We start from the raw sequence: 22,955 nt of genomic DNA on the forward strand, positions 1-22,955 counted from the left end.
CCAGTATGCAGAAATCGGCCCATCTTTTTCAGATGCAACCGATCACCGCTTTGGAGGATTGGTTTAAAGTAATATGCATCACTTACTGACAGCTCTCAAGGTCTCGTTTTATACCTTGCTAATAGTCATCTTATTAATGCAGGAAAATCATTTGAGGTGTATAAAAGCCTTAAATATTTCACCAATCCAGAGTGTTTTAGATAAATGCTATGGATAAATGTGGATCAGTTAAACATTCAAGTCAGACTTGGAGGGTACTACTGGTAATGTCAATACTAAACCAGATAATCTGCTGTTACAGAGAATCACTTACTCACATTCAATTTACAGCATTACATTTTAGTGAACAAACAAATGTTTAAGTTATGTCCTGATTCGGGGGGTATTCTCTCATTTTTACATAAGATCAGTCAGCGGTCTATGGAAAAAGTATTATGCTCTTTCACAACTGAACATTGCTTACATACAATGACTGACCAAAAGGTCAATTGCGATTAAAATAACAACATAGCCCAGTATAGAATAAAAATATTGAAGCTGACTGTCCCTTTCTTTTGTGTCTTTATGCCACCTAGAGGACAACTGGGGTTCTGAGCATTATGAAGGTGTCAGCCAGTCATCTTCTATAGCGCTTATCCTTAGAGGGTCAATGGCAAACGGCCATTCACTCACACATTCACATACCCCCTGGACATTTAGAGTCACCAAATAACCTAACCCCTAGAGCACAAAAAAGCCACTTGGTGTGTTCATCCTACACAGTCCAGAGAGGTAGACAAACACAAGCTGCTTTTTCTCATATTTTTTAAAATCATATATGAATAAATTTATCGGTTTGGGAAATTGATTGGCATTTTTTTCACCTTTATTTGACAGATCACATCTAAGAGAAACCACGGAGAGAGAGCGAGAGAGATCCCAAGTTCCCAAGGCTAAAATCAAACCGACTAGAAAACTTAGCTCATTTTATCACTTGCCTCACTCCGCAAGGAAAGGCCATAACCGCATTGCTGCAACAATAACTATGTCGACTCTGTTGTTACATGACAAGCCTCATTTTATTGTCTTTCATGGATGAAAACAGAAATAGCGTGTACAGAATGGTAGTCACATGCAATACAAAAATATGAATTTTTTCAACAACATAAAAAACATGTATTGGCCCATTTAAAAAAAATGTACAGCTATATACAGTATTTTATACCTGAAAAATATAAATATATATGTATATATATATATATACACACATCTGTAATAGCCATTGCAGTACCTATTAAAAAAAGGTTGTGATGTTTTTCTTAGTTAGAAAAGGTTTGTACAAATATTAGAAGAACCATGTTCATTTGCTATACATAAAATAATGTATGTACATTACATACCATTGGATTTGCAACACAACATTTACCGGAGTCTTTCACAACCCCCCCCCCCACCCCCTCACCCCTTCTGACACTACATATTCCAGCACATGCCGCTCACCGCAGTCGCACGTGCACACACACACACACACACACACACACACACACACACACACAACACATAAATACAAGCACACCAACTTAAGCCAGCAACCACAAACAGCTTACACAAGCGTGCACAAGAGGTAATGTTTTAGGAAGATAGAGGACACTTTTTGCACCAAGTTCCTGATTTATATATATTTTTTTTCACTGAAATGAAAATGACTCAACTTCTCACCCGAAGCGTCTTTCTAAATAACTAAATGTTTCCTTTAAGGTGCTCACATCAAATGATGGACGTCTAGCCAGCTTTATTCTATTCCTATGTGGATTGTGAACGATGAAGGAAATAAATCTGTGTTTTTGTTTATTTCAGCTGTCGTTTAGCGGTGTCCCTTTTCTCTAATACAATTAATAAACAGCGGATTTAGCGGGTTACTCCAAAAAGACAGCAAAGTGAGCGTACCACACTTTCCAAGCCACTGAGTCCCTTCTGAAGAGAAAGCAAGAAAAAAAAAACTGCAAATATAACTTTTCAATAATCCAAATAAACAACACAAAAAAAGAGTTCCTTTTTTTTCTTCTCTCGTTCGAGAGGTGCATAAAGGTGTCTAGACATGAGCTGATGACAATCTCCGCATATGCTATTGCACAACTGTCAAAACCAGAGAGAGGAGCAGTGAGGCAGTTTGTTGGCCTCAGAGGGCCCTCCTCGCCCCTCCGCACACACAGAAATGAAGTGGCCCGGGTTGTGGTGGGTTCCCTTTTATGTCCAGGAGTGTATTGTGTATCTTTTTTTTTTTTTCCTGTGAGTGTATATTTTGGAGAGAAAAAGAGCGTTGTGGTCAGGGGCCCCCCCAGCAAGAAAGAGCCACATCCCAGCAGCACAGAGAAGGTGAGTGGGCCGAGGACGGGGGTGGGGGGGGGGGAGGAGGGTCCCAGCATGGACAAAAAGCCCCCCCCGGCAAAACGATGCAGAAAAGGGGAAGGCAAAGAGACATTTGACAAGAAGAGGGAAATGGTGAGGGACGACAGCTGTGCCCACCCTCCGCCCACTTTCCCTCCCTACCGCCACACCTCGCTCCCCCCCCCCCCCCCGATCCTCTCTTTCCGACCACAGAACGTGGCGGTTAGACACGTGAGATCAGACTGTGGATTAGTGGAAGCAGCGTCTGTTTCAGGCAGCGGCAATGCTCTGAGTTAAGGATACAAGAGCATGCAAGGCAGTCCGGGGCTATTGTTTTGCATTGCTTAAGTTTCAGAGTGGCTGCTACAACCTAGATTAGAAAAAGAGATAAAAAAAGAAATGAGAGAAGAGAGCAAAGGAAAACACAAACGTTTCACGGTTAGTGGAAGTGTCACAGCTTTACAGTTAAGAAAGCATCATTAGAAAAGCAGAAAATATCATACATATAGATTAGTTAGAGGATGATCACTACATCAAATAGTCAGGCTTTGTGAGTTCAATCAACAGGCAGTTCAAAAGATTCATTTCACTTTGTTTTAGGACCAAAGGTAATTTTAGTTTATTATAAGGAAAAAAAGCTTATGTCCCTCCCATCATCCAGCTAACGAAAACCGGCATTTAACTACAGTATGTGGTATCAATAATGAAGCCCTCACTTCCGGTAGCTTGCATTCTGGGGCAAATATGAGCAAATCATAAATAAGAAGAAGAAAACGAGTGTGGAAATCTGCATTAAAGTTTTCTCAATGAATGCAAAGGTGGCGTGATGCGGGGGGGTAAAGCCTCACCACATTTGTATGGTGGCTTCACACGCTGTGCTCAGCTTCCAGAAGATAAGTCACAAATGGTTCATATTTGTAGCTAGATCACAGTGAGAGAAACCTCTTCCATCTGCTGCTCCACGCAGAATTACGGTTGTTTTACACACACACACACACAGCGACAAAAAAGAATACAGACACACACTTTATATCCTCTTGGATGTGTCTCGTGGGTTGACATGACAACCAGATCCAATCAGACTGCGCCACTGCCTGTGATGTGTCTCGTCACATTACCTAAGTCACGCCTCTATGATACATCTTGCTGTCAAAAGCGTGACAATGAATAAATTAAAACATTCATTCACATACATACATAAATAAACCGCAAAAGAATGTGCAGAGCACATTTGGGCAATGTGTGATGATGATCCAGGAAATGCTGAAACACATAGAACTTTGGATAGAGCTATTTCCAAAATATGTCAAACAACTATCCAATCCACAAATCCTATTTATTAATAAAAGCAGGTAACCCTAACCCCTGAAGGCTGCAGCCAAGCGACTGTACCACAAGGAACCGGACGACAGACAACGAGGACTCGGCGATTATTATTTGGATTTTGTGTTCACAGATCCAGGGTCTCCACAAAATCTAAGGTTTCCTTTCTGGATACCTACTCTGCTGACTTCCAGAAGTGTCCGGGGTGCGAGAGCCTGCGGTTGAGCTTGGGCAGCTTCTCCAGCATGTCGGCCAGCTGGGTGAAGGTCGGCCTCTCCCTCAGGTCGTAGGCCCAGCAGGCGGAGAGGATCTCCTGCGACGATAAGAAACGCTCAGAGGCCGCCAGTCAAGCTAATTAGGATTCCCAGACCCCCTCCCAACCTCCGAAGCACTCTAAGTCGCTCAAAACACACACGTGTATTTGGCTTGCATGACACATCGGTGCTGCTTCTTCAACTCACCGTGACCTCCTTGCCCAGACTGATCTCCGCCAACACCTTCTTTATGCCCTCTCCGCTGCCCACCTGCCAGATGGTAGGTTCCACATGCTGGTTGGTGATTGGCCAGTCCCGAGCTTGAAGTTCATACCAAATGGTGCTTTAAGAGAGGGGAAAGAATTATAGGCGTGTTTTTTTCTGCAGCCCGAAACAGTGTGTGACAGAGCAGTTGGTCCCTTGAGTTCGACTCAGACGAGGGCGACGGAACTCACCCGAAGGCGTACACGTCTGCCGCCGTGGAAAAAGGGAGGCGGTCCTCGTTGTTACCTGGGCTCATCCGGCGCACAATCTCTGGTGCGAGATAACAAATCCAGCCATGTGGAAGTTTTAGTTTGTTCTCACGCCTGGAAGGAAGACAAAAAAAAAAAAGGTACACGTTCGTCAGTAACAAATCAAATGGGAGTGAGGAGATGCATTGACTAAATGTAGTCCATCTCCAACTCCTGTGTAAAAGCAATGCTGTGCTGGTAAGCAGGTGATCGAGAGACTTGCAGTCTTGCAAAACAATGAAAAATAAATTCTAGCTGACAAGGGAAATGTTAGACAATTTACAGAAATATTACAATTCTCTGGACCTCCCCAATAGCTGCAAGAGTGGCGTTTCTCACCTTCCCTCCTGAACAACTCCAGAGATCCCAAACAGCCCAAAGTCTGTGATTATGACTTTGTTGGTGTCATGAAAAACGTTCTTAGACTTCAAGTCTTTGTGAACAATTCCTTTAGCGTGCAGATAGCCCATGCCCTGGGTCGGAAGACGAGACGGGTTAGTGAAGAGAAAAACACACATCTTATTTACTAGAAGTTTCTTTGAATGAGAATGTGTCAGGGCAACCTCCAAGGGCTTCAATTGTTACAAATGCATCAATCGGGAGGTTTGAATATATGTGAGAAAAAAATAATACCTTCACAATCTCCTGCGCAATTTGTCTCGTCTTATTAATATCCAACGTGTTTTTGGTGTCTCTCACGACTGAATACAATGTCCTCCCCTTACAGAAACTGTGGGCAGAGGGAAGAAAACGATCCGTTTAAAAGATGAAGCGACGTCTCCGCGCCTCGAAGCGCCTTAGTGTGTTTCCGCCACCTCGTCCCTCACCTGGTGATGATGGCCAGGTGGGGCGGAGCCATGCAGGCCCCCATGAAGAGGACCACGTTCTCGTGCCTGGTCTGTCTGTAGTTCATCACCTCCTTCTTGAAGAGCTTCAGATGGTCCTGGTTGTTGCCGTCGATCTCGAGGAGTCGGATGGCCACCTCGCCGTGCCACCGCCCCTTGTGCACCCTGCCCCAGCGGCCCTGTGCAGGCAAGACGACAACGTCAGTGCCGGTGCCTTTTTACATTCCCCCCCCGCAAAAATGTGACGGGTGATGCCGTCAACGTCTGGGTCCCTCACCTTCCCTATGAGTTCCCCGAGGTCCAGCTGCTCATACGGGATGTCCCACTCCTGCAGGTAGACACTGGTCTGACTCGCCTTGCGGGAGATGGGACCCTTCCACCCGTTCCCCCGAGTGCCGGGCAGGTCATCCAGGTCGTCGCACTCGCCGTCGGAGCCCACGTTCATCCTCAGGTCCTCCTCTTCGTCCTCCTCTTCCCCTTCCTCATCCTCCTCCTCGTTTTCATTATTGTCCTCCGCTTCGGGGTCTTCGTCTTCGTCCTCTATTTCCTCCTCCCCTTCCTGCAAGAGAGCAGGGCGACGGCGCCGTTGAGCTTGTGTGCGGATTTCTTTGCATATTCCTCCTACTCTTATGGATCAATGCAATGCTAAGTTTCTACCGACATTAGAAAACTGCTTTATAATAGATATGGCGTCTGCATTTCCCTATTGGATGTTTTTTCTGTTAGTCTTATGGAGGATGAGTCAATATATTTGATAACTGTGAGCCAGCTTTGAATTATACACGAAAACTAATATATATATTTTGGGACTATCAATATGAACGCGTCAATCTATGCCAATATTGGCAATATTTATATTGATATAAAAGACAGTGGTTTGGAAAACGTCCCGTCAAATGATGGAGAGTTGAGAGCTCAGCAAAGGACAGCAGGGAGAGTCGCATGTTGAAAAAGTCTAAAGTCTTTGTTGGACATTACCTCTTCATCTTCATCTTCTACCAGCTCAGCGGGCAGGTCATCTGCCGATTGCTCTATCTCACTGCTGTGACACAGAGAAGGGAAGTCCCAGTGAAGCAAAACAAAGTAAATTAACTGCTGTGTCATGAGTGAGCTTTAAAAACTTTAAATTAAAATGTCTTACACAGTGTCTTGAAGGACATCAGGGTGCAAATGAGCAGGACTGGAGACGTCTGAAGAGGAAATAAAGGAAATGAGAAAAACGATTTTACACGTTTCCCCCCCCCCCCCATTTCTTTCAATTAGGTAAACCCCACCACATGCAGAACATGACGGCTCATTCGCGTTCCCAGTTCCACCGGCAGATGGTGTCAAAATGCTGTTAACTGTTTACACCCTACTGCTGGCACACAGCAAAAGGAAGCTGGATGCAACTTGAACGAACATGCAGAGGAGGGAGACAGCTACACGGAAAAACAGAATGACGAGAGAATAGCCCATTTTGACATTTTGGGTCTGTCAACTCACCGGGGAAGATAAACTGCTGTCTATGTTGAAAGTAACAGGCAGCTTTTGCAAAGACAAAAACAAAAGGAGAGAGAGGGAAAGACCGAGCAGCACGGCAGGGGGAGAGAGTGTCTGGGTTAGAGAAGCCATGATTGAACAGAAGTTGTCAAAAGCTCAGTGGTTAGTCATATATAGACAGGGAAGTAGTTCAAGACAATAATCTGTATATTTAGGTCAAATCAAGCGCACAATATTAGAACGCACATTTCAGTGAACACAGTGTTTATACTGGTGGGTTCCCCCCCCCCGTGTTTCTGTTTGCTGGCTTCATGCGAGGCTCACCGGGGAAATTGAAGCGGCTGTCCCGATGGCCTTTGGGCGAGGGGTTGGGTGGCGGGGTGGCGCTGGGGGGGTTGCTCTGCTGGAAGGGCGCTGGGGAGGAGGGTGTCGACGAGGTGGTGGAGGACGGATTGCTGCTGGAGTCCAGTGGGTTCAGCACTGGAGGATGATCCTGGTGGGGGGGGCAGGGGTGGATGGTTGAGAACAACACCAGACAGAGCGGATATTCGAGATGACAATTCTTTCATTGCAGAAGTCGGCGCTAAAACAATGGGGACTCAGGCCCGAATGCCACTTGTGTGGCATCCAATACGAATGGCTTATAAATAGTTTATACGTAGGTGTCATAGTGGTAGAAACGCAATTGGAAAGGTCTACGTGAAGCTGTAACGCAGGACTCCCGAGCCATGTTTTTTACCTTTTTCGTGATGGCCTTTGGTAGCGTGCCAAACTGCGGTGACTCTGACGGCCGGTCCACCGGGTTGTTTATGTCAGACGGAACGGACTCGGTCCTCCGAATTTTGGCGACTAGAGGGGGGGCATTGGAAATGTCACGACGTGCGTTCTCAATACATCGAGGCAATGTGCTGCCGATCGAGGGTAGAAGGAAGCTTACTTGGTAGAAAGGAGATTCTGCAGGACGGGGCTTCCTTTGTACATTTGTTATGGCACTTTAACCTGCACAGAGAGTCGGGAGGATTTCAATATGTGCCGCCTGGAATATACTGCTCTGACACCCCACTGCTCTACCGTCTAATAATAAGAACGACACTCGCCACCACACTGGAGTGACATACCCTTTAAATGGAAACTCACCGACAGTGTTTGCACTTCACCCCAAACATCATGTTCTTATGGCACACCTGACATGTCTGGGACAGCCAGGACTTGGTGGAAAACCTATACAACGCAAGAGTTTTCATGAATGACAAATCGAGCTGGTTCGCTTTGTTATGATATGAGCTCAGGAAACAAGATATCGCGCGGGAGAGAAAAAGATGTACCTGTGCGTGACCGCTAAGCCGATGTCCCTCCTCACTGCTTGTGGGGAGCTGCGATGCCCTGCTACGTTATCTGGCCGGGGAAACACAGTGAGAGAGATGATGAGGTTATGTGGAAAAAAGATTTAGGCTAATGATTCACTCACATAGAAAGGATTGAGGGGATGTTGAATTAAAGTGCAAACACATAAATGGATGGAAAGGAAACAAACACAATGGGTTTTTTCTTGGCACATGTTTTCTCACTTTGACCAAGTTTCATGAAAATAAGGAAGAAGTATTTCCGAAAACCCGCTGACAACACAGAACGGAAAACATTCCCTTTCCTTGGTGGAAGTAATAATAAAAGGTGAGTTAATAGTAAATTAATAGAAAAGTAGTATTTCTTTCCAAACAATGCTTATTTGGACCAGCAAGTATTGTGAACGGTGTCATGGCAGACTGTAATTCAGATTGCAAAAAAAAATAGTGCCATTATTTGGATGCGATTCATGCAAACGCCACGCCCACTATTCTGCATGAAAAACATATTTTTCCTTGGGTTTTATCCATCCGTTGTTCTCTTTTCTTTTTGCTAACTTTCCCCCAAATTAAATACAATAAATAATCTGAACACATTTCCTTGCTTACAGTATGCAACTATTTTTAAATAACCACTCCACTATAATTTCACATATTGTATCGACAGACAATTTTGTGTCAAAACCTACATATTCAATAAGTCAACAAATAGAATAATCATTTTAAAAATACGTATACAGGTGCATGACTCACTCCTAATGCTGCTGTGCTCCTCCAGGAGGGTTGGCGTGCCCGGCAGAGTGTAAGACACTGTGGTGGCAGATGGGGTGACTCCGGGGGTGCGTGCAGACATGACGGGGTACCGAGGAGAAGGCGAGTCGTCACATCCGTTCCCGTTAACTTGCATATTCAGCAGCAACTTATTATTTTTAACACACCTGGACAGAGGGGAAGCAAAAACAAATTGGAGTATAAGTAGGTCTGGTTTTCCTGGCAAAAACTAGCCCTGTGTTATGTGAGGGCTAGAGAGAGGCATGTTGGAGTATTTAAATAGCGCCGGCCTGGGAGACATCTTTAACACCCGGAAGGCCTAAACACTGAGGCAGGGCGCAATGCCGGCTCTGTGGTTTATGTCCATGCACATGCATGTGATTAATCGTAGCTGTAAAAACAATACATTTGTCTAATTTCATCTAGATTTCTTTTCAGTCAGCTATTGGACCAGTGACCCGTTTCCCGCCGGCCATTGTTATGTAGCTAAAAAGCACAAAGACAGGATAAACTAGCCAGACTGTGTGCGTGTGTGCGTTAGATGTATTGGATCTATTTCAGCCCTGTTTACTTCGGCCTTTGCCATTTGTTTTTGTTTTTTTTCCCACTAAAGCTTTCCGTAAACAGACAGGGTATCACGCTAAAACATGTGGCTTGTTTGTGTATGTGCATTCAATCACAAAAGGGAGAAAAAAACGAGTGAGAGAGAGATTGTGTACTTGTCTCGCCACCTCTGAGCAGTATTCCTAAGACATATTTCCTGTTTTGACATGAGTAATAATCTCTGGGAATCTGTGTGGGGGGATTAGATCCACTCATGCAGCCAGAGCAAAGGAGCAACAGGCAGGATGTGAAAGGATGTGGGGGAGGCCGAGGGAGGGAATGCGAGTGTATCTGAGGAGAGCTCGGCTTCCGTGGTTGTGACGCGGCGTGAGACCGAGGTGGAAATGAGACACTTAAAAAGATGCTTTCAAAGAAACTGCGCCAGCTTATCGGTGGGCGTCAAGAAACATGCGGCCACGACAGTAACCCAGTTGCATTAATGCCACCGTGATAATGCTCGTTTAAGTGGGCTACAGCATTCAACGCTGCCATCTGCTCCTTTCATGTCTCCACCGTGAGTCTTTACATCAAGACACACCTCATCAGGCTAAAGCTTAACTAAAAAGAACAAAACAAATGGCAGCAAATTGTACTTATAATGGCTCTTATCTATAAATATTCATTATATCTTATATTATCTATAAATCGGCTTATTTGATGAAATTGCACTTTCTTGTTCTTGGGTTTGTGTCCTTATGGTTGAAATGCACTCATTGCAACTCGCTTTGGATAAAAGCGTCAGCTAAATGACATGTAATGTAAAATGTTACAGGAACGTATGCACATACAAGCAAGTGGACTCCCTTATTTTGCATGACTTTCTAGGGAAAAATATTGCCGTGAATGTGTGTACATTAAAAAAAATAAAGTTTTTCTGTAAATCGTAAAGAATAACAACACAAAAAAAGAAATGAGTAGTGAATATATACTTGTTGGTAGGCGGGTCCTCGATGCGGTTGCCCAGCTGGGACTCGTGGCTCTTGCTCCGCGTCAGGGTGATATTGGGAAGGAGATGCATCACTTTGCGGGATGGGGGCGGAGGGGTGCAGGGGGGCTTCAGTTGATGCCGCCTCTTGGAGGGCGGGGTGACGGGCGGGGTGGATGTGTGTCCGTGGAGCCGGGCCGCGTGGGAGAAGGACAGCGGGAACGGGTCCGTGAGGGGGCTCTCGCAGTACGACGCCAGGGCCTCGGGCGTGGGCGCCGCCGACACCGAGCCCGAGCGGGGATGAGGGAAGGTGGCGCAGGGGGTCGACGGGGTGGAGTGGATGGCGGAGGGACGGGCGAGGGGTGACGGGCTGTGAGGGCGGAGTGGAGTCCCGAAGCCGGTCAGCTGATCTGAAGTCAGTAGCGAGCCGCTGTCCCTCCTTGTGGGCTCAGACAGCCAGGGGCTGCCTTCTTCCCTCAGTTCCCCTGGACAGGCGAGAGAGCACAGATAAGCACCATCAGTGGGAAAAAGAATATAATATATAATAGTATATCTTGGAGGCTCACGTGGAGTGAAGACAAACCTGATTCAGTGACACTCTTCAGGCAGGAGAGGGCAGCACTGAGCCGGGCGCATTCTTCAGAACTGGACCCCAGTCTTCTCATGGTGTCTCTCACCTGAGCACCTGACATCTGGAGTAAGGCATCCAGCGAAAACTTTGCTGCAACAGCCTGCAGAGGAGCAATTGTAGGAACAAGATTCATGTTCGCCATCTCTTCCATCCAAAACCAAAGACCACGAGGGTGGACGTTAAGAAAACTGATGACATCTGTGTCATGGGAGGATTTAGTCGTTTATAGTACGTCACCAAAAACAAAAAAGAACACAGCACAACAACCTTAACAGGCTGGAAGTCGGCTTCCAAAAAGGGCAGGATGTCACAGTGTTGGTTACTTGGTCGGTTACTTGAAATCAGTTGTAATCCTGTATGTTAGGGGCATTTTAATGCAGCTTCTTCCACTCATCAGGCAGATTATTCAACGCTGCGGAGATATTTGAATGCCTGTATCAGTAGATAGTAGAAGAAGGGATCAAGGACCTGTTTAAGAGGCAGTTGCGTTCACTTATCCTAACTAGCACGACATCCAAGACACGGTGATCACTGTCCAGAGGTGGAGGAAACTTTGACAGCAGCTCACAGGAGACATCTCTCAACACAACATTGTGCAAGGGGAGGATTACATTAGCGTGTCGAGCTCAGAGTGGGAGGCGGACTGAGTGTCAACAACATTCAGACACGACACGGGTTACACGCTAGGATTTTGAATCAATACAAGGCAATCACCCCCCCTCCCCCAACACCCGCCTAACCACCGCCATCATGGTCATGAAAACGCCTACTTCTACAAGGCAGCTTGTCAAACTAGACATTAGAATGCAAATAAACTGTATGGTCACTCATATGGGGTAGAGGGAAGGATTTTTTTTAAATGTATGTCAAATGTATTCACTGGCAGACCTAAAAACACTCAAAATCATTAAAAACAGGTCATTTTCAGCAAGAGCTACCGTAGCAACAAATTCATGGTTGGAATAAAGAGTTATAACATTTCTTGTCATCTTTGTTTATCTGTAAATTTCAATAAAAGAAAAGAGAAAAATATAATTTAGTTAGTGGCCTGATCCTCATGCAAGGACCTGTGTTGAAATCCCTGGCTGATATGCCCTACATTTAATAACCATTATTAATCTAGCGCCCATCGCCGTTTCTTGTCGTTTCCGATGGTTACCAGCACACTTGAACGGACCAGATATTAATAGCCGAGCACAAACTGTTTCTTGGATCACGGGAGGAAACGGCAGAAAGTGAGTGGAGGATGTTTTTTGGACATGGGAAGGACGCACGCGCTTATCAGTCAGGTTAAACCCTTTGCTCCGAGAAAACTAGGGCAGCCTCCCACACTCGTGTGTACACCGTAAGCAAAAGGAATCACACGCACGCGGGACCCACAGACACACAAGGGCGAGTGATGTGATATTCAGAAGTGGCTGTGGAACCCGCCGCTCCCCTTCCCCCCCTCCCCCCACCGACACACTCACGGTAACATAGCGATTAATAACCGGGAGACGCGCAGCTTGGCTCCTCGATACAGTATTATTTGTAAGAAGTGCCATTAATCAACATCACAGGTTTATTGAGTCTACACTTTAGCCCGTTTTAGAGTGGCCTTAGAGTGCGATACTCATGCACAAAGTCAAAATAAAAGGGAGGAGAGTTTGTTTTGCAGAGTTTCAAAAATAAATAAAATGTGTTGAAGGTTGTTTGGGTTAGAACTAGAAAAATGAGCAAAGAGCCTGAAAGATACAACTGACTAATAATCAGAAAGCAGCAAAGCTAAACAAAAAGTGGTCCCAAGCTTGGGCCATATTAAAAAATAACAAGTGCACGAAGGATTTACGATAAGCAGGTTACAGTTAGGTCAGTAAACAAAGACAAACAGACAATAACAATGCAAACATTACAGTAGATGAGGGGGGATTCAAATAGGTCACAGCAGCACAGGAAGGGGAGCTGAGCGGAAGGGGACGAAGTTACAACAAAATTACAAACAAACCCTGTGGTCGAATGAGAATCACGCCAAACTTACAAAATGGAGAAATGCATGCATTTTAAGGATTTTTGTTAGGTGTGCGGATGTTTTGGGGTGTAGGCATGACAATATGTAGTGCAATGCAATAAGAACGCCCATAGTCAAAGCAAATAGTAAGGAATGTTTTTATGTTTAGAATTTGTTTCGGATCTATTGATAGTTATGAAAATATCTCTCGTTAGGATGAGACTGTGTCCTGCAGCTCAGGGTCTTAATCTGAAAGGTCAACTCTTACAAGTCCACCGTGACATACTTCCATGCAAGCTGACTCCAAACTGGGTAGTCATTTTTACAATAGACAAAATAAGTAGTCATGCTATGACTACCAATCTGTAGAAATAGCTCCTCTTCCCTCCTTATCAACATCCTCAATTACATGCAAAGATTAATGTTATATGACCCAAACGTTTGCCACGTGAAGCCAGGGTTAAAGAATAAAACTGAAAATGTGTCAAAATTCTGTGAGACTAACTTTTTGGAGAAATTCCTCACACACTAAAAGGCAGTAATCTCTCTCGCTATTATGACACAGATACTAATTGCAGCAGGTTATTAACTAGATTATTAAGCTCAAGGGGAAAAGTTTATTTGAGCTACAAGGAGCTATTTAAAAGAAGAAATATGTATTATTTTGTTCCAGTTTGGATTTGTTGTCACTGCCTGCAGCTTAATAAAGATAGTGATGAAAATGACATAGCTCCTCTTGTAGAAAGACATTTTCATGGTGAGCGGTCAAGTATTCCTCATGCTCATGTGAGCAGGGACTGAGTCCACAAACTGAAATCCACATAAATGTGACACAAACACAGTCACTCAGGCGTGAGAGAGAGACACAGAGAGAGAGACAGAGAGAGAGAGAGAGAGAGAGAGAGAGACAGACTGATATTCACATGGAGCAACGAGATACCTCAATGAGCTCCGGTCGCAGGTTGATGGTGCGCAGCCAGTCTCGTAGGTGCGGGTAGCTGTCGAGGGCCTCGGGCCTCTCCGTCTCGGGCACTTTCTGCTTGCACTGCAGCTGTTTACAGATGTATTTCATCAGCTTCACCTGCAGGGAGCAATAGAGAACACAGCGCAGACGGGAGGGGCGCATTACAGGGGAGCGTGCTAAGAGCGACTGCTAAAGGCCGAGCCTTCGTTGTCATCCCTCTGTGATGGCACAGGAAATGATGCAGTCTGGGAGCTTTCTTTTTAATGCCACACACAATAATATCATTCCGTGTGGTTTTGGTTTCTTCCTTTTTGAACTCATTCAACCTGCAGCAAAGATTTCAATGTTTATTTAACTGGATTTTCCAGGGACCCTAGTGCACAAGACAGTTAATCAGATATAAACAGCCATTATCATATAGAAGAACAACGTGGGCGGTCATCTAATAGGAGCATCTGCGGTGCTGGCACAGCGACCAAGTGAATTTGGAACAATGACACAGCTCGGTGACAGAACGGCGGAAGAAAGTGCCATACGGACGGTCAATTTTCCAGTTCATTTCAGAGGCGCTGCACTTGCCTTTGAAAACATGGTGCGCAACGGTACCTCTCACGATCCTCCAGCTCATGTGTACGCACGCCAGTAGAAGTCACATAAAGCATTGCCTCGCGCATCCCCAGTGTGTCTCTGACGCGCCGTCGGAGCAGGCGAGTGAACGAAGGGGAGAAGAGGAATGAACTTGGCTTACTGACGCACGCAACCCCCCCCACCCCTCCCACACACACACACACACACACATGACCGAGGTGGTCGTCTGCTAATCAGCACATTAATGGCTTAAGCCCCGGTGAAGACCTTTACTTTAGTGTCTCATGACGCAGCACTTTTAACAATACCAGAGACCCCCCCACCCCCACCCTCCAAACCAGGCTGTACTCCAAAAACCAGCCCCGCCCCCAGAGCGCTCCTATGAAGCTGGGAGACAAAACGCAGATGCGTTTTCTGATGCCCGTCTCAAGTGCAGTGGTCTTGTGAGTAAGTATCCCAGTGGTGTTGGTTTGCAGCGGCCCCGCGTTGTGCACTTCAGTGCAGACGTATAGTGTGTCTCCTTATCTCTCGGCCTTATCTGTGAGAGTCCATTACAGTGGGCAGCGCCTTCGGAACACCAGCCTGCTCTTGACCCCCCCCCCCCCCCCCCCCGCGCGCACCCCTCCAAGAGAATGAGCAACAAAGAGGGAGTCTTTTTCTCTGCTCATCCAGCCCAGACAGAAACTCACGCAGCCAAGCTGCCGCCAGAAAGTGCGGCCTTGGGAGGTGGGAAAAAAAAGCTGCTACGTGGCGGCTAACAAAAGCATCTCCACCGAGGGCCACAGAGATAAAGGAGAATGAAAAGGAAGTAAAATGCTCTCCGTGTTGATTCTGAGTGCAGCTTTTTAGCACCAAAATTACTCAGCTATTATCTGTTGCACTGGAGAGTATTATACAATAATAAAACAGCATGCATTGTTCAACGTCAGCTGATAAAAAAAAAATTAAAAAGTGGCACAGCAATGTCCTTTGGGAAGAGTGAAGTTGTATCTCATTACTTTGTCATTGATACACATCTGTGGCTGTAAAGACATATGCATCAGCACACATGGAAGCGTATTCTATCCAATCCATGACCAGCAGACAGTTGGAATTACAGAGCCTCTCAGTATTCACTCTGCTCTCCGAATGCAGTGCTCCTGGAGATGTGCACTAGCAGCATGGCCCGCAGTGAGAGGCCTGTACTCAATGTGGCTAACGAGCTAGCTCCCTGCTTTGCCCCCGCGACACACCAGAGCAACCGTGTGACGTCAGGTTACCTAGCAACCCCTCTTCTGAGTCGTCAGCAACATTTCAGTGGGATTTTCCCACACATGCAAAACAGAAAGATTAGAAACAATGCATCTGCGTATTCAAATGTCACCATATTCAAGTGCCTCCACCTGTGGCGGCGCCAAAACACGACTGACGTGTTTTAATCTTCGGCCCCACACAGAGCTTTCCCGTTACCGTTCACCACCCTAAACAAATAAGGTGGATAGAGTTACACGAGCGCACACGCACGTCCCCAAGCCTCGCAAAGATGCCGGTAATGCGTGCCGAGAAATACAGTCGAGCGTCTCGACAGATAACGACAGACCCCTGGAATATATTTTTGGTGCAGAGTGGAGGATGCAGCGTTTGACGCGTGGCCTGGAGGTGGGAGGAGCAGGAGGAGGAGGAGGAGGAGGAGGGGGAGCTGGGGGGAGGGGAGGGGGAGGGGGGTGGGGGGTGGGTGGCGTCAGAGCCCACCTGTCAGCGGCAGAGCTAAACAACACCATGGTAACGGCCTAATGCGGCGACAAGAAGAGTGACAGCCAGTGTTTCTGCCACCCAGACAAGTGGGAGGAGTCCCAGCAGCAGCCTGCCTGACACAGCAGGCTTGAAGGGGCAGATCCCGAGGCTCCGATTGTTTGTTTCAAGGCCCTCGCTGACACGGCCACTTTTGCCGCACCTGCGGAGGGGAGCATCGGAGAACTGAGCCACAAGGCTCCATCCCAGCAATTGATATTTGCACAGGAAGGTTCCTTTCGTGTGTACACTGTAAGTCTGGAAACGCTCACGGCAGGGAGGCGGTTCCATGCCTGGTGTCATATTTGCTATTGATTATTAAAGGCCCGAGCAAGACTCAGTCATTATTAGATGTATCGGACAAAGATTTGCAATAAATGCAGCTGGACAAAAGCCCATCTGTGCGCAATAATATCACAATTAATTATGTGTATATTCCTTATTTTTTGTGGTAGCCAGTAGGCTCCTCTGTCTTTACATGTGGCCGCTCCAGTCATTCAAATTCAGCATGGAATGCGACAGCAGCGACAGGGTCGCACTGGAGCTGCAAGAGGATGCGAATTCAAGGCTGCTTTCAATGATGGTCTAAACGGATCGATTTGTCACTGGATCCTGCAAGTAGCGCGTCTGTTGTGAGCACCTTGATGTTTTATGGCTGACGGACAATTTTATCTTCAGAAATTAAAAGTAAATGCAACAATAAAAGACAGAAGCACAATGAAGGCAGGCAGACCTAGTTATGCACAGGGCAGGTCCCATGGACTTCTGCAGTTGGTGGCTGTGTGGGGATGGGGAGGGGGGGGGGGGACATGCATGGTTGACAGCACTGGACAATGGCTTGCTACCCCTCCTCCATCATTGTTAATACCAGTGCAAGTTGACCCCTATGCTCGGCTGGGCTAGGGTGGGGGTGTCAGAATGGTGGCTTTCTTTAGGCTAACACTGGGAAATATCTGACAGAAAAACATACATAGGGTGTCACAGGAGCCATTTTGTTTTTCAAAACATACAAAAGTACCCATGTGTAATGCAACTGCAGATAACAGTGCACAACAAACGTGTTGTGAAAACTAAAAAATGAGAATGACAAAAAAGGACCCAAGATTCAAAGTCCTGCGCAGTGCTCTGATTTAACTATTTAAAACCAGCTATCAACCTCACTTCCTTATGATTCGGAGCAAGCAATCTGCCCCTTTTCCACAAAGGAAGTGCAGCGGACCTCAAAATTACAGGATGTAGTGCAACTCATCCTGAGTCAGTCAAAGAATAGACTATAAGGCCAGCCTGCACTCTTCAAACTGGCTGATTTCCACATCATGCTGCTCCTTCCTTTTGACTGCACCACAAAAAAATAAAAAAGGGAAACTGAGACATTGCCCGTCGCTTGAGTCGTGTTTCCTCTGTACGAGCGACATTCTCCATTGTCTTCTCCTAGGCCCCCCCCCACACACACACGTTGTCATGTCACAAGAAGCAGCCCAGCGGATTGGCTTTGATTCTCTCCTCCCCTTTCCTCCTTGCTCTCCCCTCTTACACAGGCTCTTTGAGCGTCATTTGATTTTCTTATTTAACAACCAACCCTGAAAACGCGTAGGAAGAAAGATGTCTAAATATAGATGCAGCCACAACAGCTCGCACCACGAGCGCATAGAAAACTCTCCCCAACACAGCGAGGACACACAACAGAGTGACGCTTCGCCGTTGCTGACGGTTACCGAGAGCAGTGATGAGAAGAAATGAAGACCCCGCATTGCTTTTACATCAAGACTGACAACCGCGAATGAAATCTGGCGCAATTCGTTTGAGTTTGTGAAATGAACCCAGCACATTCTACCGTTAACAGGATGTCTCGAGTTCAGCCTCTGAAAGCTCAAGACGAGCAGCTGGGGCGGTGCAAGTGGGTATGAAAAGGCAAAAGTCAGGAACACGTGAAGAGCAGTAAAAGTAGCCGCCGAGGCAGCACGGGAGGCTGAGTGGGATTAACATGTGAACCAGTACCAGTTAGCACTCCATTTAAGAGGCCAGCATCATTATCCTCTCACCGGCGAGGCAGGGGAGAAAAAACAATACACACACACACAGTTCAAGTGGAATAATAAAGCTCTCTGAATGAGAGTATAAAGTGAGTTCAAGCCTCTCTTGATGGCCCTCCAGTGTGCGGTTTGGGAGCGGCGTCGGCGTTTGTGACGACGACTTCGACCTCACGGCGCATAGAGCGCTAGACGGAACGCCACCCTTCAGGTCCGGCTGCTGCGGAGCGGTTTTACGCGGGATCGCCTGGAGAACGATGAGGGAGTTTAGCCCAGGGGGCCCGCTGGAATTTTGAGATGGCGGCGAGGGCCGGACACTGCTAACGGGAGTCGGGGTCAAAGGTCGGGCACAACGGTGGTGAGATGGCTCATGAAATAAAACATCTTGCACGTTGACTGTGTTTTGGAACCATGTTGGCATCGAGGTGTCGTCCTAAATCTTTGATTGAACATGTGATGCGTGTGGCAAATGCAATGTCAAGGAGGGCTGTGGCAAGAAGTGAAAGTGCACAATTACGTGGTTTCAAAGTGGTGTGCCAGTAAAGACTGCTGAGCAAGACAGCGCCACAAACCGAGCAAGCTCCAATTAAAAAAAACTCTGCAATGGTGACGGATACTTGACTCCTAAAGCCGGATCAGCAATCAGCAGCTTTTTAGTCCGCTCAAACTCCTTTGTGCTGATTTATGAAATATATTCTAGGTCCAAGCTTTTGTATGTTCGGGTACCAGCTGGCCAAATAAAACTGTGTGTTGTCTCGGGAATAAACTTTTACTGTTCTGAACTGAGAGATTCTCTCGTCTCGTATCCCCTCACACGGGGCTTCAAAGGTCACACAGCTACACAACAGCAGCTATGAAGCCGCTCGGCAGCCAACTTTTCTCTAAAATGTCCCAACGGTTTGAATGCACGCAACAATAGACAACGGATGTATGGCCACTTCATCTTAGAAGCTGTGAACCTTCTAAGACGTTTTCACAACTCTCTCTGCTTTCTTTAAAATCCAAACTCTTTGTTTAAAGGGTTGTTTATATGACTGGAAAGCACTTTCCAAGAATCTTCTGGTTTGATGATTAAGTGTTTATGAATCATTGAAGGGCATTTATCCACTCATTCTGTATCTATGGCAGACGATCGGAGGGAGAAAAAAAGAAAATGAGAAAGAGCAGTGTGAGAGTAAAATATTGTTGGAAAACAATGATGTAATTTACACGTCACAACTGGAACCGACAACGTGAAAAGAAATTAAATTCAGACTTTGCAAAAGAATCCATGATTACGTTGACGACAATTGATCAGTTCAAGGGACATTTGCCACTTCTCAGACAGGTTGATGGAACTCAATTTCACGAAATAGACAGCATTGGGTTCAAGTTACCTACATGCTTTCAAATAGCAGAAACAGTTTGACCATTGAAAATAGTTCAAATCAATGAAAATAAGATAAAACAAAAAAATAAAGCCAACATACCTCTGAGGTCTGCGTTTAGCTGCACGTGTACCAGAAAGCACCTCTCATACAGCGGCTGAAAGTTTCAGCTTCTCCACATCTCAACTGCAGGAAGTGGTCAAAATTCAATCCCCAAATTTGAAGGATATTAAACCTTGCTAATCCACAGCCAACGCAAAGGTAACTAGAAGCCCTATTTGCATTTCTGTCTTTTCAGGGGTACCCCCCCCCCTCCCACCACCTCACAGAGCAGTTCGCAATAGCCTCCGAGACACATGCACAACCTCCTCCATTGGCGTGTAGAACAATGCAGGTGTCAAACACACGTAAAAAGACCTCAGGAAGTACTCTGCCTGATCACATCCTGTTCCACGCGGCGATGCAGAGCGCACGCGGAAGAGTTGAAGCTTCTACGGAGCAGGACGGGCAGCAAAGCGGACTGTACTTGGTGAACATTACATTACATAACATTCATTGTTTCTTTACTTGAGCGTGTGAAAATGTTTTTCTCACACAGCGGGCCAACTTGCAGCTCATGCCTGCCGGGGCCAACTAAGGGGCCACCAAATTATCATGTGGATATTATGAAAATATATATATATTTTTTTTTTTATTTGGTTGATCTTTCGTGGTGCGTCCTGGCGAACAGACACCAAAGGAACAGCAGATCCGGCCCGAGCCACCGTGTCCCTGTGTGGCTGAAACTAAACGCTCAGAGCTTTCTGCTACATTAGTTTTTCGGGGCGACGGCGCAATTGTTCAGGGGGTGTTCAGTTATACAGAAATAAAACAAACATGGATAATTGATAGCCTGCAGCCAATGAGGAGGGAATGTTCCTTTTATCCAAGGTATAACGCTTAAATAAACCATGAGCCAGAAAACCCTTTTACCATCTATCATGTCTTGAGGATGTCAGTATGTCTGGAGCCTCTACACCAAAGGACACACCGGGCTCCATCCTCTGCAAGTTGTAGGCATTAACCTCGAACTGTTCCCCTATTTCCCACAACTCCACTTCTCTATGGAAGTGTGCTGCACCGTGGCTTTTATAGCCCCACACGAACCCCCTTGTTCCCATCAACCCTCCCTGCGCTGCTCTGCAGGAAGCCTGATGTCCCCTCGTGGCATTGTTTCTAAAGACACCGAGCTGCACTTTCCGTGACACGAATCCTTCAGTTGTCTCGGGGCTGAGAATATTTACGACTACAATATGTGACGATTAACATCCCACGGGGTGGAAAACATGCAGGCCTGAGAAACAACTGACCTCCTTCCATTACATGGAAACACGACGTAGGACTGACCATTTTCTCGAATAAATGAACCCATATTTAAAAATAGGCACTGATGATTAAGGTGTGATTACATACAAAACGCTAATTTTGTCATTTATTTGAGATACACATGGTGATGGTTAAAAGGCTAGAGACAAAAACGGCATGCGACCAGGCATGACTTTCTATATCACGCCGCCTGCAACAGTGCCAAGGCGGCCCTACTGAGCCATGGTCTCCTGCGCCAAGAGATGTCATGCCAACACGACTGGCACTGGATCCGCATCCAGATGCAGGGGGGGGGCGGCATCAAACCCTGCCCGCTCACGCAGAAAACGTCGTACATATTTTGTTTTGTGTTCGTCTCACGTGCGTCTTTTGTGCGCGCACGCGAGAGATCCAGTGGGAACGGAAGGGAACACGGTAACATACATCAGGGCCGAGCGGTGTAGCAGATTATTGAATGTGTGCCATTAGGCCAGGCGACATTTGGCAGCGCGGCGCCGTGAACTGCCAAACCGAGAGGAGGGAGGGAGGGGGGGGGAGAAAAAAACGGGGTCGCGCGAATAACCGGATCGGTCGCGTCTCCGACAGGTTTAGGGGAGCATCGGCGGGCATAACGAGGGCAACGACGGGTGTCATTTTTTGTTTTGTTTGAGTCACCTGCACCCTCGACGCAGTGACCTAGTAGTGAGTCTGCGTTGTACAGCGACGCGATGTGCACAGCTTGCGGACAGTCGCAGGCAGGATTGTGTGCGCGTACGAGGCGGACACGGTGCGTTGGGGCGGACGTGGTGCGTTAAGGCGGACATGCTGCGTCGGGGCGGACATGGTGCGTCGGGGCTTTATGACTCTGCAATTCGACTCGTCCTGCTCCGCTTATCGCAGGACGAGGAGGGGGGGGGGGCTTTGGCGTATATATCGGGGAAAGCTCGTTACCTCCAAAGTGCGTATTTCTTGCTGCGTGAGGTCGTTGGACGCGGCGCATTTGGTCCGTAGTCCCTGTAAACTGGGGATGGAGATTTCAATCATATTCTGGATGAGTTCGCATTGATGTAGCGCGGCCATCGCTGCGCCACCGCCGCCACTGTCCCTCTCCGGCTGCTCATCACTCTCGACCATCTTCGCACCTTTAGCAGACACACTATCCATTCCTCAGCATCGGGCACGGCTGGAAGGGCTGGAGTCAAAGTGTTAAGCTGAAATAAAAAAATGAAAAATGAACAAAAAAAGAAGGGGGAAAAAAATACATGCAGCAGTCCAGCGACGCAGCGACCTATTGTGGAAGTTGGCTGACAGCAAATGTCCCCTCCGCCCCCCCTCACCCTTTCTCGCTCTCTCTCTCCCTCTCCCGATCAGGAAAAAACAAACAAAAAAAGTCAGGATGCAAGAGGAACTATTTTTTTTTGGTGTGTGCAGTCAAAACAACACGCTCGCAGGATAAAAAATGGGGGCGGAGCGGTCCGAAGTCCAGGATAGCTCGACTTGTGTTCTCGGTGCGTTCAGGCTACCGACGACGGGCTTACTCTCTCTCTCTCTCTCTCCGACAGCTCTGTGGCAGAGGCTTCCACCGTCTGTCAGCTGTTGGGAAGATCACGGGGCGCGGGGCACTCTGGGAAATGAAGTCCGCGGGGCTTACGAAGAACTGCGCTCGCACGCTACACCACCTCTCGCCTCCCCCAACCTTCCCCCACCCACCCTTCCTTCTCGTTTCGCGTGCTCACCCGCATGCAAATGAGAGAGAGAGAGAGAGGCGGGGGGGGGGGACGGTGATGCGCGCACACTTTCATTATTCTTTGAAGGCAATATGAGGTGAATCATTACACGGGAAAGCGTT

The 22,955-nt window shown here is 46.9% G+C and overlaps 1 protein-coding gene across 5 annotated transcripts; it reads right to left on the reverse strand.

The window, feature by feature from the left end:
* Nucleotides 1–2,549: 2,549 nt before the first annotated feature.
* Nucleotides 2,550–22,677, reverse strand: LOC119215166 (kinase suppressor of Ras 1-like). 5 transcript variants are annotated; one of them, XM_037467075.2, is made up of 22 exons: nucleotides 22,444–22,677; nucleotides 22,058–22,317; nucleotides 13,984–14,124; nucleotides 11,009–11,156; nucleotides 10,430–10,910; nucleotides 8,880–9,064; nucleotides 8,109–8,178; nucleotides 7,921–8,004; nucleotides 7,721–7,782; nucleotides 7,523–7,632; nucleotides 7,108–7,276; nucleotides 6,787–6,828; nucleotides 6,443–6,491; nucleotides 6,280–6,343; nucleotides 5,579–5,860; nucleotides 5,284–5,480; nucleotides 5,090–5,186; nucleotides 4,796–4,929; nucleotides 4,400–4,531; nucleotides 4,152–4,287; nucleotides 3,870–4,003; nucleotides 2,550–2,737 (listed from the first exon to the last, which is right to left on the reverse strand). In XM_037467075.2, the coding sequence occupies exons 2-22, from the start codon at nucleotides 22,268–22,270 to the stop codon at nucleotides 2,731–2,733; spliced, it is 2,937 nt and encodes a 978-aa protein (XP_037322972.2). In that variant the 5' UTR covers nucleotides 22,271–22,317; nucleotides 22,444–22,677; the 3' UTR covers nucleotides 2,550–2,730. The 5 variants fall into 5 exon arrangements, with proteins under 5 accessions (XP_037322972.2, XP_037322974.2, XP_062414054.1 ...); XM_037467077.2 differs by having other exon boundaries at nucleotides 22,058–22,127; nucleotides 22,249–22,677; XM_062558070.1 differs by having other exon boundaries at nucleotides 22,058–22,677.
* Between the last annotated feature and the right edge of the window lie 278 nt (nucleotides 22,678–22,955).

The sequence above is a fragment of the Pungitius pungitius genome, chromosome 16 (genome assembly GCF_949316345.1).
Source record: "Pungitius pungitius chromosome 16, fPunPun2.1, whole genome shotgun sequence".
Classification (NCBI taxonomy): Eukaryota; Metazoa; Chordata; class Actinopteri; order Perciformes; family Gasterosteidae; genus Pungitius; species Pungitius pungitius.